General features: G+C 39.0%; 1 protein-coding gene across 1 annotated transcript in view; it reads right to left on the bottom strand.

Moving 5' to 3' along the window:
• The window catches only part of PIG-G (phosphatidylinositol glycan anchor biosynthesis class G), a 179,284-nt gene that overhangs the window by 65,900 nt on the left and 93,901 nt on the right, over positions 1-19,483 (bottom strand). The window contains exons 10-11 of the mRNA XM_068227421.1: positions 6,415-6,657; positions 1,719-2,052 (exon numbers count right to left, since the gene is read on the bottom strand). Of these exons, the coding sequence (XP_068083522.1) occupies positions 1,719-2,052; positions 6,415-6,657 (577 nt within the window). The remainder of the gene's footprint in view (positions 1-1,718; positions 2,053-6,414; positions 6,658-19,483) is intronic.

The raw sequence follows: 19,483 nt of genomic DNA, 5'->3' as shown, positions 1-19,483 counted from the left end.
TTTATATAAAGAAGAAACCAAAACTCCTACTTATTGTGCTAATTTTGTGAGTGATTTATTTGGTGACCATTCAAGATTTGCACCAATGTCACCTAGCTTTCCTCTATTAAAATTGTTCCTGTGCACGCATGTGTTTTATTGAGCACTGAGCCAGTAGTTTCAAATTTATTTATAATTACATGAATCTTTGCTCTTGAAGGTGGCATTTCACCAGGAAATGCATTGCGTACCCATCAAGCCGAGTCGTACTTAAAATAACTTTTACATACAAAAATATGGTGTTGCAATAATAACGTCTCACCATGTTAACAGCAGAGATTCAGACTGGCTACTGATGCTCTGTCGAACACGTGCACGCTGCTTGCAAGGTCAAGAACGATGTACGCGCCTCCCATACAGCTGCTTAGGTCTCGGAGAGTAGAAACACCGCTGGATGGTCTGGGTTTATAAGAGACACCCTGTATATTTCTATTTATGGCTTGATTTGTCACTTGCTTGTTCCTTTCCTTTACTTAAGCTGGTAATTTGTAGTTCAGAGTAGCCCACATTTTTAGTTTCTTAGGTTTTTCTCTGGTTCCTCCAGTTTTCCCAGTCATCTTTCATTCGAGCAACACTCCATTATCATTTCATACCATCTGTCAATCATTAATCAATGCCCCAGAGAAGTGTGACAGGCTTCGGCAGCCGGCCCAATTCCTGTCTGCGCCGCTAGATGGGGGTTTCATTCATTCCATTGCTGACCCGATTGAATGACTGGAAATGGGCTGAGGATATTTTCACAAGTAAAATATTGTGTTTAAAGAAAAGTGGTATCAACTAATAAATAAAGTGAGAGAGATAGAAGCTGTTCTCAGATCAATAAATAAGGTGAGAGAGAAGCTGTTTTCAGATTGAAATGGCCAATATCCACTGTCTGGCAGGGATACCCACTTCCAGTTTCTTACAACTAAAATATGCGGTGTCCCAAAAGTCAGTTCCCATACCATCCAAAGTTATATCAAAGATTGCATGAAGGTAATTATGACAGATATCTCCATTCTGCGAGGCATATGTAATCTGTAATGCAGCAAATCAAGGTCGCTACTATGGACAGACAAAGCAACTTTTAAGCTGAATGGAAATATTAACCAGCATAGTTGTGTTTATGGGTCTGACATAAATCCCCACCATGTACTGGAAGAAAAGCTCAATATGCCAGGTGTTTGTATCTGGGAAGGAACATGCAGGATGAGACTAATATGCTGCTACACTTTTGGAGAAATTATTACTGTACTTCAACAGGTTAATTAGAGATGCTTCAGCATTCTGTATTGCCCCAGCTGCAAAACCACCCGATTTTTCACCTTATTCATTAATCTGATAACAAGATGGAGCTCCTGCCCACTTCAATAGGAAGTCCACAACTTTGTGACTAACATATTTACACGTTGTGGGACTGTTAATTGACGAGCATGCTTGAGTGACTTGACACCATCTGATTTATCTCTAGGGGAAAAAATGAAGGAAATGGTATATTCATTGCCAGCAACTGTAGATGAACTGAAACTGAGCATTGCATATGCTGTTATTAATGATGATAAATCTTACCTATCATGTACCAGTAAATCTGTTGTATGTTGTATGAAATGCACTGAAAATACGGCAAACATTTGAACATCTGTAAAGGAAACTGACTTTTGGGACACCCTGTACTATGCTTAGAGGAAAGTTATACTAACCAACAAATAACGTGATAGAGAGATAGAAGCTGTTCTCAGGTTGAACAAGCCAGTCTCCAATGTCTGGCAGTGATGCCCACTTATCACCTGTCTGATTCCACTTCCTCAGCAGTCTGTGGAGGACCAAGTTGGCTACAGCCTGGTACACCACAGTGGTTCTACTTGGAGAGGTGATGAGCTTGTACACGCTGATTAAACTGAGTGAGGTCCACAAGAAGTACCACACCTGGTGCTCCTCTTCAATTAGACTCGTGGCTCCCAGACTGGCTATCTGCAGCCCTGAACCCAGGACTAACAGAAGTATCTCAGTGTGAAAGTTTGTGTACCATAAAACCTAGTGGAACAATTAACATAGTTCAGCATTAGCATCAAGTTCGTTGTCAAATACAACATGTAATAAGATGGTGAAGAGCAGCACAAGATCACACTCCAAAGTTAGGAAAAATATGGCTCAGTATGAATTTATGTCCAACAACTAATGCATGCAAGACTCAAAACATGGAAGGCCAAGTTTCAGGAGTTAAACTTCATGATCAGAAAGACTAAGTTAGTGGTGAGTGTGGTTAACAGAATAAAACTAGCAGACCACCAGTTGGAGCGTGTGGACAGTTTCATCTACCTCAGCAGTACAAGTCTCCAGAGACAGCTAGACCACAAGAGTGATCACCAACAGGCTGCAAAAGAGTTTTATCTTCTACCAACTTATTCTTTGGGACATTAAGGGCCGATCACAGAAACGGTATTTAGACAATGTTTAGTGTTGAGCAATGCCTAAGTATGGCTGCCACATTGCATAGACGTTATTTAACACTTAAACACTGTCTAAAACCCATGGTCAAACGACCATGTTTAAACATGCCAAGAACACTGTTTAACCTCAAATTTTAGGAGTGAATCACAATCGGAGGTTTTGTACCATGAAACATATGACACAAGGGAGAGTCCAGGAACTGTCAACTTGACTACAATTCTTGGCAACCAATATATTTTATTATATTTGGGATAATTTCCCTGACTGCATATCAAAATGACTTGTCCCGATCATCAGAGTGCTGTCGCGTACATCAATCGGGACGGATTCAGTTATACTTACTGTCAAGTAAATACAAATAATACTGACACTACAAAGTAGATTGTGTGTGTTTTCTTTTTCTTCCTCTCGGTTAATCGTCGAGCTAATTCAGATAAGTTTTTGGCAACTATGAGATAGGAAAAGACAAGGACTGGGAAGAAAGAGCCATGGCCATAATAACAGCCTCAGTATTTACCTGGTGTACAAATTGGGAAAGTAGAGAAAACAATCTTAAGAGCTGCTGATGGTGTGTTTCGAACCTATGATCTCCAGAATTCAAGCTGCATCTATATGGCCCGTACAACTCATTTGGTTACGCAGTGCTATAGTTTCACCTTCTCTTTGCCTAAGCTATTTAGATTGCATTCAGCATAATAACACTATAATCAAAGCTACACATCCTTGTATGGTGGTGTGTCACTTTAGTGTCGACAACATGTGATTTCATTTCCATTTTCTCATCTGTGGGCAAGTCACACTCATGCTTAGCCATATTTTAGTAATGTGTAGAAAGATTATAGCTGACTAACGTTTGTCTCAAATATTCATACGTCAACTTCAATATGGAAACAAAATGAGAATAGTTACTTGTTACTTGTAAATTGTGACTAACGTTTGACGTGCATACCGACAAATTTCATTGCTTGCAACAAGTGAAGAGCTGCATGGAAGATACTTCTATTTCCATTTTCAAACCAATATTGAAACTTTAAATGATGTCTAGCTAAACACTGGCTGAACATTGTTTATGCACTGGAACATCATACGCAACTTAGACGTTGTCTAAGGCTTAAAACTAGTCATCGTTTCTGCAATCAGCTGTAAGATTATAATTAATTAATAAATAAATAAATAAATAAATAAATAAATAAATAAATAAATAAATAAATAAATAAATAAAAGCAAAATTAGCAATATTCAAGAAACTACTTCATTCCAATCTCGGCCTATGGTATAGAAACATGCACCCTCACAAAGAGAGACTCGTCAAGACTGCCTGACATCAGAGATGAAGTGCCTGAGGACCTGCACCTGGAGACCCGAACTTGTCCTCGGACACTCCCGGCACTAAAAGCCACACGCCATCTTTTTCTTTTTTTTTTTAGAACATGGTTGTAGCATGCATTACGCTGCAGAAGTGTTGAGAACTACACTTGCCAAGATTTCCAGAACCGTAAGAAGATACAGGGAAACTGGAGGTTATTCAAGGAGACCAAGATCAGGCCCAAGAAAAGCAACATTGGCAAGAGATGATCACTTAATACGGCTTCATGTTCTCCTCAAGTGACACACCACTGCCGTTGAAGCAAAAAATTGACTCCACCAAGTTTGAGGGGTTGGTCAGTGAGAGAAATGTCAGAAAAAGACTGGAAGAATACAATCTTCAATCAAGAAGACTGCATAAATGCTCCAAACTCACCAAACAGCATCTACAGCTTGACTGCATTTCGAAGGGGAATATTGCGGCTGGACAGTACAACAATGGGGCAAGTGCTGTACACTGATGAGTGGTGATTTGGTCTGCAATCAGAAGATGGTAGGAAAAGGGTCTGGAGAAGGCCTGAGGAAAGGTATCACCCTTGCATATTCTCACCCAGGATGCCTTTTCAAGGGGGTTCTCTCATGGTGTGGGCAGAAATCAATATGACAGGCAGGACAGATTTGGTCTTCGTGGAGCATGGGAGCCTTACAGCACATTGGTATGTGGAGAAAATCCTTCTACAGCATGTTGTGCCTTTCAGTCCATTTACTGGTGATAGTTTCGCACTAATCCAGACAATTCATGCCCACATGTTGCAAATGCATGCAACAGTTCTTCGAAGAAGCGGAGATTCATGTTTTAGTTTGGCCAGCTCAATGCCCCGATTTGAATCCTATTGAGCATCTAAGAGACCAGCTAGGGAGAAGGGTCCATCAGCACTACAGCATCTCCTGGAAGAATAGAAGATGACTTCTCAAGCAGACAATGCAGCATTAATCAGGAGCATGCCCAAAAGTTTGGATGCCGTGATTGGTGCAGAGGAAGTAATATATGCATCTGAGAATGAGAAAGGAAGTCTGTGAAGTGAAGTGTAGAAAACCAAAACAAAGGTGAATGAACTTCATGAGCTTCCTCAAAATTTGCTTTAAGTGTAAATCCGTATGTTATTTCTCTATTTCTGGCTTTATTCAAACAAATAGTTTATAAGAAATTATTATATTATATTTTCAATGTTAGACATACCACAATATTTTACCATAACATAGTAGATTAGTGTCATAAAAGTTACTGGAACTTAAAATAAATCTCAGTGTTTTTAAAGATTTGAAGTGTGGTTTTCATGCTGGTGAGTGTATATTCCCTTTTCAACACCTGTTAAGAACACCTTGCAGCCTCCTGTCTTTTCCTAGTTATCTTTCCTAACCCAATCATCATCTGACACATCCAGAAGCATCTTTTTCTCTGACTGTGCCATTTCTATTTTCTTTCTTCCATAAGCCCTATTAAAGTTGATAGCACTTCATCAAATTCCATTACATTTGGTGAGTTGTTTCCAATGAGTTCCTTATCTGTCAAATGAAAGTGCATATGTCAGCCTCATGTTAGTAGATTTACAGATACATAAAAGAATTCCAGTGGGACAAAGTTCCAGCATTACTGAAAGCCATAAAAAATGTTGGTGGGATGTGAAAAAATAATATTACAGCAAACTCCTGATCATACAAATGTGAATTACCCGGTTTTTGTACTTTTATTTCCTTTACTTTTGTTACGGCATTTTGAAAACCAGTGAACTGCGTGCTTAAAATTCAAGCGCATTCTCGACTGCAAGTGTGCAGGCGGCATGCTTTATTCGAGAACTAAACACTGAACAATGTACTGTTCTTTATTGGTGTTCTGTGATAGCAGTCAGGGCTACAAAGCAAAAGAAAGTGCCTTTGACTTTAAAACAAAAGCTTGAATTAACTGAAAATTCAAGAAAGGAGAATCAGTAAAGAAATATGTGAATGATTATGGGATTGGTGTTTTAGATGGTTAGAGACATTAAAAATAGCAAACAGAAACTCTTAGAATTCACTCTTACGAACAACAGACATTGGAAGTTACGTTTATATTGGCCTACTTTATTGATAAAAGTGGTTATTGAGTGTGTTGTTTGACATTATTGCATTTTCAAACAGTATTGTATGTTCTGTGTTATTAAATGTTTCATTGTGCATTAAAATACACAAAATCGTATTATCCGTGTTTTCAGTTATCTGTGTGAATTTGTCCAGTGATTAGCCTGTAAAAGCTAGAGTTTGCTGTATTATTAAATAGAAATGCAACTTGATCACTTCCACAGGTCGGAGGCTTGATAAAAACATTTTGAGCAAGTTACGTAAATTTCTGTGCTGTTGGGTGCTAGCCTTACACATAGTGCCAGTGAGAATATATTCACTCTAATAATTTAAGGATCCAAGGGGATTGGATAGACCTAGCCTGCTGAGTACAATGAGGACTATGAATCAAAATATGTCTGAGATGTCCAATCCTATTCAAGAGGACCACTTCCTAGCCCACTCAGCCATTGCCCATGGTTCACAAACTAGGATGATGGTCATGATCTGATTATGATGATTAGTCAATTCATTCTTACAAACCTGTCTTACTGCTCTTGGATGATAGAAGTTCATTATGATGTGAGTGTTCAAAGCAGCTGATAGAGATACAATTACAGAGGAGACAGTCTTTGTACAAAGAAGACTCTGGCAATTGGTGTAAGAGCAGTACAGACCATTGGCACTTAGGAACAATATGCAGAGCAGGACAATTTCCACAAGAGCAGATTTGACAGTAGGAGTCCACGATACAGACTGAGGAGTCAAAAGCAAAATGTAGCAAACCTGAAACACAAATAAATACATTTATTTTTAAAAGAGAATGTATAATTATAATTAACAGCTCTTCAATTTCACAACTATACAACAATTCTCTATTTATATACACAATTACTCAGACAACAATTTCTGTCAGGCTTCCTGGCTATGCTGGTTTAAAGTTGATCCTCAAAATCCTTATCAATAGGACCATAGTTATATAAGAATATGTGTTTAATACATTGACTGTCAAAAATGTCTATGGATGTTAAGTTCGTACTCCTGTCATAGCCAAGCATATCTATAGATGTTTTAGGTTTGTGCTGCTGCTATGGCCAAACACAACTATATATGTTTTAGGTTTGTGCTGCTGCTATGGCCAAGCACTATAGATGTTTTAGGTTTGTGCTGCTGCTATGGCCAAGCACAACTATAGATGTTTTAGGTTTGTGCTGCTGCTATGGCCAGCACATCTACTGACATTTTGGGTTTGTATTGCTGCTATGGCCAAGTACAAGTATAGATATTTTAGGTTTGTGCTGCTGCTGCTATGGCCAAGCACAACTATAGATGTCTTATGTTTGTGCTGCTATGGCCAAGCACAACTATAGATGTTTTAGGTTTGTATTGCTGCTATGGCCAGCACAACTATAGATGTTTTACGTTTGTGCTGCTGCTACGGCCAAGCACAACTATAGATGTTTTAGGTTTGTATTGCTGCTATGGCCAGCACAACTATAGATGTCTTATGTTTGTGCTGCTATGGCCAAGCACAACTATAGATGTTTTAGGTTTGTATTGCTGCTATGGCCAGCACAACTATAGATATTTTAGGTTTGTGCTGCTGCTACGGCCAAGCACAACTATAGATGTCTTATGTTTGTGCTGCTACGGCCAAACACTACTGTAGATGTTTTACGTCTGTACTGCTGCTATGGCCAAGCACATCTATAGATGTTTTAGGTTTGTGTTGCTGCTGCGGCCAAGAACAACTATAGATGATTTAGGTTTGTAGTGTTGCTATGGCCAAGCACGTCTATTGACATTTTTTGTTTGTATTACTGCTATGACCAAGCACATCTATAGATGTTTTAGTTTTGTATTGCTGCTATGGCCAAGCACAACTATAGATGACTTAGGTTTGTACTGCTGCTATGGCCAAGCACATCTATAGATGTTTTAGGTTTGTATTGCTGCTATGGCCAAGCAAAACTATATATGTTTTAGGTTTTTACTGCTGCTATGGCCAAGCACATCTATAGATGTTTTAGGTTGAGCTGCTGCTATGGTCAAGCACAACTATTTTTTTTTTTTTAGGTTTGTTCTGTTGCTATGGCCAAGCACATCTATAGATGTTTTACGTTTGTACTGCTGCTATGGCCAAGCATATCTCTAGATGTTTTAGGCTTGTACTGCTGCTATGGCCAAGCACATCTCTAGATGTTTTAGGCTTGTACTGCTGCTATGACCAAGCACATCTATAGATGTTTTAGGTTTGAGCTGCTGCTATGACCAAGCACAACTATAGACGTTTTAGGTTTGTACTGTTGCTATAGCCAAGCACATCTATAGATGTTTTAGGTTTGTACTGCTGCTATGGCCAAGCACATCTATAGATGTTTTAGGTGTGAGCTGCTGCTATGGCCAAGCACTTCTATAGATATTTTAGGTTTGTACTGCTGCTATGGCTAAGCACATCTATAGATGTTTTAGGTTTGAGCTGCTGCTATGGTCAAGCACAACTATAGATGTTTTAGGTTTATCTGCTGCTATGGCCAAGCACAACTATAGATGATTTAGGTTTGTACTGCTGCTATGGCCAAGCACATCTATTGACATTTTTTGTTTGTATTACTGCTATGACCAAGCACAACTACATATGTTTTAGATTTGAGCTGCTGCTATGGCCTAGCACAACTATAGATATTTTACATTTGTACTGCTGCTATGACCAAGCACATCTATGGATGTTTTAGGTTTGTACTGCTGCTATGGCCAAGCACATCTATAGATGTTTTAGGTTTGAGCTGCTGCTATGGCCAAGCACAACTATAGTTGTTTTAGGTTTGTACTGTTGCTATGGCCAAGCACATCTATAGATGTTTTAGGTTTGTACTGCTGCTATGGCCAAGCACATCTATAGATGTTTTAGGTTTGAGCTGCTGCTATGGCCAGGCACATCTATAGATATTTTAGGTTTGTACTGCTGCTATGGCACACAACCATTAACTCGGCTCAAGGGAGATAGGGTCACCTTCCCTATTCCTCCACTTGAGTAATTCCTGTCTGGCGCATCCACGTCGCGGGGGTGGGCACCCTACACTTCAGTAGGCCGGAGCGATAGGATGGCTGAGTTCAGTCGGGGACCCAGTCCTGTGGGGTATAACACAGAACCTATGCCCAGGGATACGGGTGAAGATCTCAACGGCAGTGAAGGCGGAAGTGAAAATCACTGGTACGGCAGATCTGGCGGAAGAGGCAATATCTGATCCCTGAGATCTGACTCAGGGCCTTCTGCCTTGCAGGTTGATAGGGGACTATTGAAGACTAAGGGAGATAACCCTGACAGAAAAATATTCGGAAGTGATAGGCCCAGCAAGCCAGCTTCTGAATAATTTGGAATTGCTTTCAAAACTAAACGAGGCCTCGGATGGAAATATTGTAATCACCAGAATAAGGACTCTAGTTCCCTCATTGGTAATGATATTAATGACGGTTCAATACTCAATGCTCCATCACAACCAAAGAGGAGAACACGCAAAACTCGATATGAGACTGAAATCAAAATTGCCACGCTAAACATTCTGACACTAACTGGCAAAATAGAGGAATGTGTAGACTTAATGAAAACAAGGAACATAAACATACTGGGACTCAGTGAAACCAAGTGGAAGGGAAAAGGATCAAAGGAAGTCAGAGAGGGATACCATCTATTTTGGTCAGGTGGAGATCAAGCAAAAAATGGAGTTGGTGTTGTTATGGATCATCAAATGAAAGATCATGTAGTAGAAGTAAAATATGTTTCTGATCGGATTCTTCACATAATGCTGAAATTGGATTCTTCCCTGAACATCAACATCATTCAGTGCTATGCACCACAGACTGGTTGTGAAGATGAAGAAAAAGAACATTTTGAAGAAGACATAGAGGAAAGAATAAGAGGAGATGGAACAATTATCATAGGGGATATGAATGCTCAAGTAGGAACTGTGAGAGATGGATATGAAAGTATTCTAGGATCACATGGATGGGGTCCACGAAACCCAGAAGGAACTAGACTACTTGACCTCTGCCTGAGGAACAACCTTATAATAGGGAACTCATGGTATCAAAAACAAAAAGCCATAAGGTCACAAAATATGGATGGGATGGAAAAAGTGAATCTCTTATAGATTACTTTTTGATCGAGAAACAACTACAAAATAGACTGTTAGATGTAAAAGTGATTCCTAGTGTTTCCTTGGAAAGTGATCATAGACTCCTCATTGGATACTTAAAGTTTAACAAGTTAAAAGAAGTAAGAACCACACAGGTAAAGAAACTCAAGACCTGGAAGCTGAAGGACAATGATAGAATAATAGAGTTCCAAGAAAACATCAAATCAGTGATACCAAAGACAGATGAAAGAACAGCTGAGGAGGAATGGAAGGATTTGAAAGAAAATCTAGTAATGATAATTGAGAAGGTTTGTGGACGAACCAGTGACACAAGAAGATGGAAGGAAATCCCATGGTGGAATGACAGAACAAGAACTGCTGTCCTGAACAAGAACAACATGTTCAGAAAATATTTCAAGAACCGGACTGATCATAATAAGGAACTATACAGGGTTGCTAAAAAACAAGCAAACAAAGTTGTTACAGAAGAATGAGAGAAGTGGTTGAACAAGTGGAGTGATGAATTGAAAGAGGATGTTAATGGTAATAAGAAAATGTTATATGGGATGATGAAAAAGAGATAAAGAACACTCCAAATACCTAAGAGATGATAATGAAAATCTGATCACTGAAGATGAGAAGATCAAAGAGACTTGGAGGACTTACTTTGATGAATTACTAAATGTGAATTGCATGCAGCCTACACAAAAAGACAGTACCGGTACTACCTCCTGCAAGTCTGCCTCTGACAACAGGTTAGAATTAACATGGAATGATGTAGAATATGCCTGGAAATACATCAAAACTGGAAAATCAGCAGGGGCTGATGAAATTAATGGAGAAATGATCAAGGCAATGGACATTTCTGGAAAACATTGGATCTACAGACTCTTTCGTAAGATCTGGAAAGAAGGGGACATACCAGTCGATTGGAAAACAGGCATCATAATTCATAAGGAGACAGAAAGAAATGTTCCAACTATAGAGACATCACTTTAACATCTCAAGTTGGTAAACTTTACGAAAGAATTATAGAGCGTAAAATCAGACCCCTTATTGAAGAGAACCTCTTCGAAGATCAGTATGGATTCAGGAAGGGGAGATCAACAACTGATTTAATCTTTACAGTCCGTCAGTTAATGGAAAAATACTATGAACACAACCGAGATTTGTGGTTAGCCTTTCTGGATATCAAGAAAGCATTTGATGCAGTGAATAGAGATAAGGTGTGGGAAGCACTGAAGAAAATTGGAATACAGGATGACATGATACACCGGATCAAGAGATACCCGAAGTAAAGTCAAAACACCTGTAGGAATGACTGAAACCTTTGATATAAAATCTGGGTTAAGACAGGGTGGTGTTCTGTCTCCTCTTCTTTTCATCACTGTGATGAACGAGATCCAGAGAAAAGTTCACCAAACCATTGGAGGTAAGAAAATGAAAGTTATATTGTTCGCGGATGATATATGCTTGTGGGGAGACTCTAAAGAAGATCTTCAAGGACAAATAAACTCCTGGGCAGAATCTGCTAAAGAATATGGACTCATCTTCAGCCAAGAGAAAAGTGAGGTTATGGTCATGAAGAGATAAACTCAAATTGGGATCGGAACAGACAGAGCGGACAGTCAGTCAGTCAGTCAGTCAGTCAGTCAGTCAGTCAGTCAGTCAGTCAGAGGTTTTTCGATGATTCAATTGGAGCTGACGCTTCTCTGGAACGGGCAACCAATGGGACACATTGAAATGGAGGGGAAACAGCTACAGATGAACCATCAATTCAAATATCTTGGAAGTGTTATCTCTGATACTGGTTCTATAGATAAGGAAATTTCTCACAGAATTCAGGCAGGTAGCAACTTTTACAAAATAGTTAAAGACATAATATGGAACAAGAAAATACCAACAAAATGTAAGAGAGTCATATATGAAACTTATTACGTACCAATCCTGACCTATGGTTGCGAAACATGGACCATGAGAAACAAAGATATTAGTAGAATCCAGGCAGCAGAAATGAAATTTGTCCATAGCATGATCGGCAAAACACGGAGGGACAGAGTCCGTAATGAGGAAATCCGCAAGCAGGCTCAAGTTGTAAGATTGCAGGACAAAATAACAGTGCAGCGACTGAGATGGTATGGACATATGCAACGCATGGGTGATAACAGATTACCAAAAAAAATGTACGATGTAAAACTTGAAGACAAAAGACCAAGAGGGCGACCAAGACTCAGGTACAAGGACATGGTGAAGATTGACATTCAACAGAGAGGACATACTTTGGAAAGCATTGAAGAAGGAGAGAAGTTCAGGGACCGCAACTGGTGGAGAAGTCTCGTTTATAATACCAATATAAATGGTCCGTTATTGGACATTATAAATTTTCTAGCTAACTCATTCCTGGTTGCCAGCGTTTTGCCCTCGTGTGCTAGGCTGGGCTCATCAGTTGGTACCTAGCACACCTACCAAGACGCATGGCTAGTGCATACCGTGGAGGCCACTGCGTAGGCTAATTGTAGCCACTGGCAGTGCCAATGCACTATGAGACACTCTGTCTCACTACTAAAAATTGATGCCTGCTTGGCCATCAGATGATACAGATGTTGATTCCCATTGGGAATCTGTAATATTTGTTCCGAACGAGTAAATTTATAATACCAATATAAATGGTCCGTTATTGGACATTATAAATTTTCCAGCTAACTCATTCCTGGTTGCCAGCGTTTCGCCCTCGTGTGCTAGGCTGGGCTCATCAGTTGGTACCTAGCACACCTATCAAGATAAGTATTGGAAGGTGGGAACCTACTTACAACTTAACCTTAGTTTAGTTGATGTCTAAAGTTGGAATCCCCCATGACCAGAGCCTCAACCCTACCCACCTCATTTGATCCCCTCCCCTCCTGGTCAGTCCTATCTTTCCTGACAGCTGCAGAAGCTACTTCCTCCTCCCTTTTCTCCATCCCATGACCCTGTTCCACCTGTCTTTTCCTATCCACTACTCCACATTTCCCTTTCCTACCTCTTCCCTTTCTCCTACTTCCACACTTCTCGGCAACAGTTCCCTGTTCCTCATCTTCCCTCGGTTGTTCTACCTGCAGTGACTCGTACCGATTTCTCACTGACACCTGTCCTGAATTCTGATCCTGAATGGAGCCCTTAGCCTGCAATCTCCTTCCCCTTAAAACATTAGACCACCTGTCTTCTACCATTCCCCCCTTTCCTTCCCATCCCTCTATTACACCTACTGTATCCTGTACATTGTTTGAAGGAAGCCTACTTTCCTTCCTGTCCTCTGAGAGAATACTAATTATCAACCTCAAGCTCTCCAACTCCTCCTTCATGCTCCTTAATGCCTGGCCATACCTACAGTTCCTACACTGGCACTCCTTAGACATTCCTTACTAAATAATGAAAAGAAAAGGAAGAATAAGATAACTTATCCTGTGCAAAATAAAAATGAAAGGAAAGAAATATTGTTTAGGTTAGTTCACAAAGATCACACAACAATAAGTTAATTAATATAGGCTACTCCTACACTACAACACTACTTAATTGTACAATATTTTATTCCTACAACATGTTAACAGGATGATAATTGCTATTAATTACTGGAAACAGAAAATAATACACAAGAATTACACAATTCTTACCTGCAGTTAAGTCTACCCTAATTACAACAACAGAATTCTAGTAAGAGAGTTACAACAGATACCACAGAAACCACAGTAATAGAATAAACACACTATTTTCTAGTAAGATACTATAATACACTACAATAATTTTAAACTACATTCAGACGTATTCTAATTACAATAGGTTATTACCAAGCACAAACAGAAAAGAAAATTACCATTAAAGTTCGAAATTCACAAAACTACTCACCTTATAGAATAGGCACTCTAATTTCTAATAAGTTACTATACTACACTACAATAATGTTTAAACTACGTTCAGACGTATCCTAGCTTCTTACTAAGCACAAACAGAAATGAAATAGAAATGAAATGTTGAGCTAGCATAGTGACTGGTCACAATTCTGCTCCTTATGGTTGGTGGTTGTTCTCATGAGTTGCCATGGTCATTCCTGTTAGCTGCAAGGTGAGAAGCAATGATCGAGAGGAGAATATTTCTCTCTATCTCCAGGTTTAAGGGAATATTTCCCTTTCCAAATCATGTTTGATCGTGATAACAACAGGCCAAGTACCTATATTATCTATTTTAGGTCTCTCTTTTAATTTGTCTTTGTGTGGTCCTTCCTTTTTTAAAGTTTAACAACCATCTGACTTAAAATTTTCATTTCAGACCCACGCTTATATTTCTTGCAGTAGAGATCTTTTCTCTGGCTCCTTTTGTTTTCAGGTGTGTATCAGTATAATGCTATGTATTTTGATATTATCTGAATTCAACTTAATAATGTATTTTCTTTGTTTAATGATCTTTATACCTTCTACTAATGTAACCTCCTCGTAACTTACTTTCAACCTAGGTCCATACTATTAGTTCCAGTTCTCTTTCCTTTACCTTTTACACATAATTAAGATTTTCATTCTGTGTTCAGTTTCACTCCCTTAGACTATATCTTTTTGATCAATAATTGTAATTTCTTTTAATATAATTCTTCTAAAGGTTTTATTTTTTCCTAATCCATTATATGTTTGTGTTTGTTTGTATTATCATTGTAATGTTCTTGTGTAAGATGGAGCATAAAATTTGTATCTGTTGTTGATTTGTTTTAAATAATTGTTAGTTACCATGAGGTTATTATTCTTGGTTATAATATTGTTTAAAGGAGTGACCCAGTATTTGTTTTTGTTTTCATTTGTTGAAGAGTTATTATTTTTTCTTTTCTTAATGCTATTTGTTTGGGGCATCGACCTATAGAGATCTTTTGCACCTACTTGCACCATGTGGTATGAACCTGCGTGTAATTGGAATGAAGGAAGTGTAGAGTGTTGAATGTGAAGAAAGGAACATTAAGGACGACACAAACACCCAGTCCCCAGGCCAGAGATATTAATCATTTACAATTAAAAACCCCTCACCCAGCCAGGAATCGAACTCGGGGCCGCCGGGTGACAGGCGATGATGCCGAGATATTATTAGAATTATTTCTGATTTGCAGGAATTAACACTAATTCTTAAAATTAGAATGGCAGCTATTTTCAACTATCAGTACCTAGAATAATGACAGTGGTAATTTTGATCACAGTGAGAAAAAGTACAATACACATTGTACAGAACCCAAACATCATGCTTACAGTATTTATGAGCTTTCATCATATTTTCAATGTTATTTCAGTTCCTTTATTACATTTTACAACATACACAATATTTTAGAACACTTTACAACTACATAGCACAAAATGTTTGTGTTTCAGATCAAGAAAAATGGTTTGTGACATAAGTTATTGCTTGTCTTTTTTTTTAACAAGCGAATGGACCACTAAGGATCACACTACAACTTCATTTCTTTCTCTTCGTGTGGAGTTTTCTCTGCATCCAATACTCCTTCATGCGTTCGCTGGCCTTCTTCTGTTGTTCATCTGTCCAGGCTCTTCCGGTCTTCCCAGTTCTTTCTGTGGGATTGGAATAACTTACGAAGGGAGATGTTCAATAAATTTCCAATTTCTTTGCAATCATTTAAGAAAAGGCTAGGAAAACAACAGATAGGGAAATATGCCACCTGGGCGACTGCCATAAAGCAGATCAGTAGTGAATGATTGATTGATTGATTGATTGATTGATTATTATTATTATTATTATTATTATTATTATTATTATTATTATTATTATTATTATTATTATTATTACTATTATTATTAAAGCGTCTTTATTGTGGCGAAGTTAGGGCTCCCGGCCCTTTCTTACACTTAACCACTTCATGTATATACAATGTATATTTTACATAAAATTTAAACATATGAAATCTTTACAACCTAAAGTATAACTAAAGCAACTAAAGTATCACTAACTAAACTAAGGTGAGTAAAGTATAACTAAATTATATACAGGAACACATTGCAATAAACAACCATATTCACTCTCATTCATGCATCCCATTCACACTCAAGAAAGACTGGAAGTGCTTAAAAGATGACGCTGGCAAAGGATTTTAAATTTTGTCTTAGATTTAGCTTCCCTGATGTCATTGGGGAGTTCATTCCACCAGCTCGTGGCGGTGATAGTGAACGATCTGTTGTAGGTTGCGGTTCGATGCACAGGAATTTCTAGCGTACAGCCTGACCGGGTATTGAACAGGTGCAGGGAACTAAGGTAGCGAAATCTGGTGGATAGGTAAGGAGAAAGCACTTGATACACCAAAGTAGTTGCGTGGAGTCTACGTCTGTCATTCAGTCGTAACCAAGATAATTGTGTATAGAATGGGGATACATGGGCGTATGGTTGTATGTCGAATGCATACCTGATGCATGCATTTTGGGCACGTTGCAGTCTCATGCTTTGCTCGTTATTGATATCAATTGATTGACTGATTGATTGATTAATTGATTGATGGATTGATTGATTGATTGATTGATTGATTGATTGATTGATTGATTGATTGATTGATTGATTGATTGATTGATTGATTGATTGATTGATTGATTGATTGATTGATTGATTGACCTTCCAAATTCTTCAGTGTGTTCCTAAACGTATTCCTTTCTAACAGCTGGTCTTCCAAGATGCTTAACCTTTCCATATCCTTCTTCATTTCCTTAATCCATGCTGTAGTGGTCTCTTTTCTCCAGAAGTACAGTAATCAAATATCTGTTTGCATTCATTCTGTACAGATGTCCAAGAAACGCCAGCCTCCATTTCTTCATGGTATCTGAGATTCTTTCCACCTTCTGGTAAACTTCTTTGTTGCTCCGAAGTTTCCATCCGCTTTCAGTTGGGACAGCTCCCATAATTTTTCTGAGGATTCTTCTTTCCAGGACCTCTAGCTTCTCCAGCTTGTAGTTCATAGACAGGCATTCACTGGCATACAGGCATTCTGTTTTGACCACGGTTTTGTAATGTTTTAATTTGGAATTCCAGGATAAGCACTTCTTATTCTAGATGTTTTTTGTCAAGCCTTATGCTCTCTCCATTTTTGAAATATGATCTTGCATTGCAGCTTTTTCTAGTCCATTCTCCTGTACCGTCTCACCAAGGTACTTGAACTTCTCGACTCTTTCTATCCATCCTACCTCTGTTTCCAGGAATTTTGGTCCATCTTTGATGTTTGTCATGAATTTGGTCTTTTCTGCTGAGATCCTCAGTCCTGTTTGCTGGTGATTCTTTCCATTGTCATTATTAATGACACATTTTTTACAATCAAATCAGTTACTGCTTGATTTATTTATCAGTGACACATTTCTTGCAATAAACCTTCTTAATACAGAATTCCACAGGTGGACTTGTCACATGATGAACAAATATCTTATGTTTTGTTACAGCAGAATGAGCACTGGAAAGATTTTTTTTACCAGTAGTCTCCACACTGCAAGGAGATTGCTGGTGGCCTGTGGGTCAAACAGTGTGGCATTCTTAGTTAATGCATGAGGTTCTAACTGAAACATCTTTGAGAACTTTCTAAAGAATTAAATGTGCAAAATAAAATCGAGGCATTTATAGCTGTGAAATCCAGTACTTTGTAGAAGACGTAAACAGGTCATCGTCTTGCTGCTGACCAAGTTGTGTACAAGCAGCTCATGTGTTCAAGAACATCCAAATATCCGCTATACTGTAAATTATCACCGTTACTGGATACTTTTTGTCACTGTCAGCTACTTCAACCTGCTTGTGCATGGTACTCAGGATACAAACATTTTTTCTTTGTTTGCACCAGAAAACAGTAAGAGTAGTTTGGCCATTCACCAATAAGAAAATCCACAGCCTGCTTCCAGTTTCAACTGCGTCAGGAATGGAATAGAATGAATGAACAAACAAACAAACAAACGAACGAATGAATGAAGCCCTCATCTAGTGGCGGGGATAGGAAATGTACTGGCTGCCAAAGCCTGTCATACTCCTTTGGGGAAATAATTAATGACTGAGAGATGAAATGAAATGATATTGGAGACTGTTGCTGGAATGAAAGATGACAGGGAAAACTGGACTACCCGGAAAAAAATTGTTCCACCTCTGCTTTCATCGTCATCATTTTTACATTTCCAGTTTCCCAGGTACTGTTGGTGAGCCTCTTCCATTCTGTCTTATTGAGATACGTTCTGTTGTTAATGATGTCCTCCAGTGTCCTTCCCCAATCTACAATGTCCATCTTTACGATGTCCATCCTGTGGGTTCTTGGTCTTCCCACCATCCCTTTCCCTGCCACATGTCTCTCCAAGTTAACATATGCTGTCCTTGTTGACTCCATCCTCATTACATGCCCAAACCACCTCAGTCTGGACATGCTGACCCGATCTAACAGTGATGTAACAATCCCAGCTTCCTTCCTAACCACATCATTCTTTAACTTGTCCAGTTTGGTTTTTTGAATTGTGGACCTAAGGAACTTCATCTAACATGCCTGCAACCTTGATGAGTCTTTCTTAGTGAGGGTGCAGGTTTCAATACCATAGGTTAAGACTGGTATGAAATACTGATTGAACATCACCAGCTTTGATTTTGTTGGTACTTTGGGATCACAGAGGAGTGTTCATACTTGCTAGTAAAAGTGAGAGCTCTTCTGCACTCTATTTGCCACCTCCTTTGTGGCTAGTGTATCTCGAGATAATACACTGCCAAGGTATGTAAAGCTTTCCATGCTTTCTAGTGGATGGTTTCCTAGCATGATGTTCGCTGGTCGTCCCTCTCTGTTTATTGCCATCACTACTGTTTTGAGTTCGCTTATCTTGAGATTGAATTCCTGGAACTTAACCTTCCATTCATTGAGTCTCGACTGTACTTCCTCCTCTCAGTTTTTCCCCGGATCATAACATCATCAGCGAAGGCCATTGCATTTAGTTCATCAGAGGTTTTCTTGATGTTCTTCATTATGTCATCCATGATGGTGATAGTAATGGGGATAGTGCACTGCCTTGCTGGACTCCACTTTCGGTCTTGAACCAGGATGAATGTCCGTCACCCAGTCGCACACAGCTGGTACAGTTCTCGTACAGCATCTGAACTTTCCTCACCACTCCCTCTGGCACATTCCTTTTTCTCAGGCATTCCCATATCTTCTCTCTTGCAATGCTGTCATATGCCTTCTCAATGTCAAGGAAAACCATAAACAGATCTTTGCCTTTTTCCCAATACTTTTCCATTAACATACGGACACTGAAGATTAGGTCTGTTGGGGACCTGTTAGACCTGAATCCATACTATTCCTCTTCAAACTGTGACTCTAAGATGACTCACAATCTGCTTTCTATGATTTTCTCAAGAATCTTAAGCCCATGAGAAAGGAGTGTTATTCCCTGGTAGTTGGAGCATTTTTGTGATTTCCTTTCTTAAACAGGGGGATAATGACACCCTTGCTCCAATCA

Source organism: Anabrus simplex, chromosome 4 (genome assembly GCF_040414725.1).
Source record: "Anabrus simplex isolate iqAnaSimp1 chromosome 4, ASM4041472v1, whole genome shotgun sequence".
Classification (NCBI taxonomy): Eukaryota; Metazoa; Arthropoda; class Insecta; order Orthoptera; family Tettigoniidae; genus Anabrus; species Anabrus simplex.
This window is presented reverse-complemented; position numbering and strand designations above follow the sequence as displayed.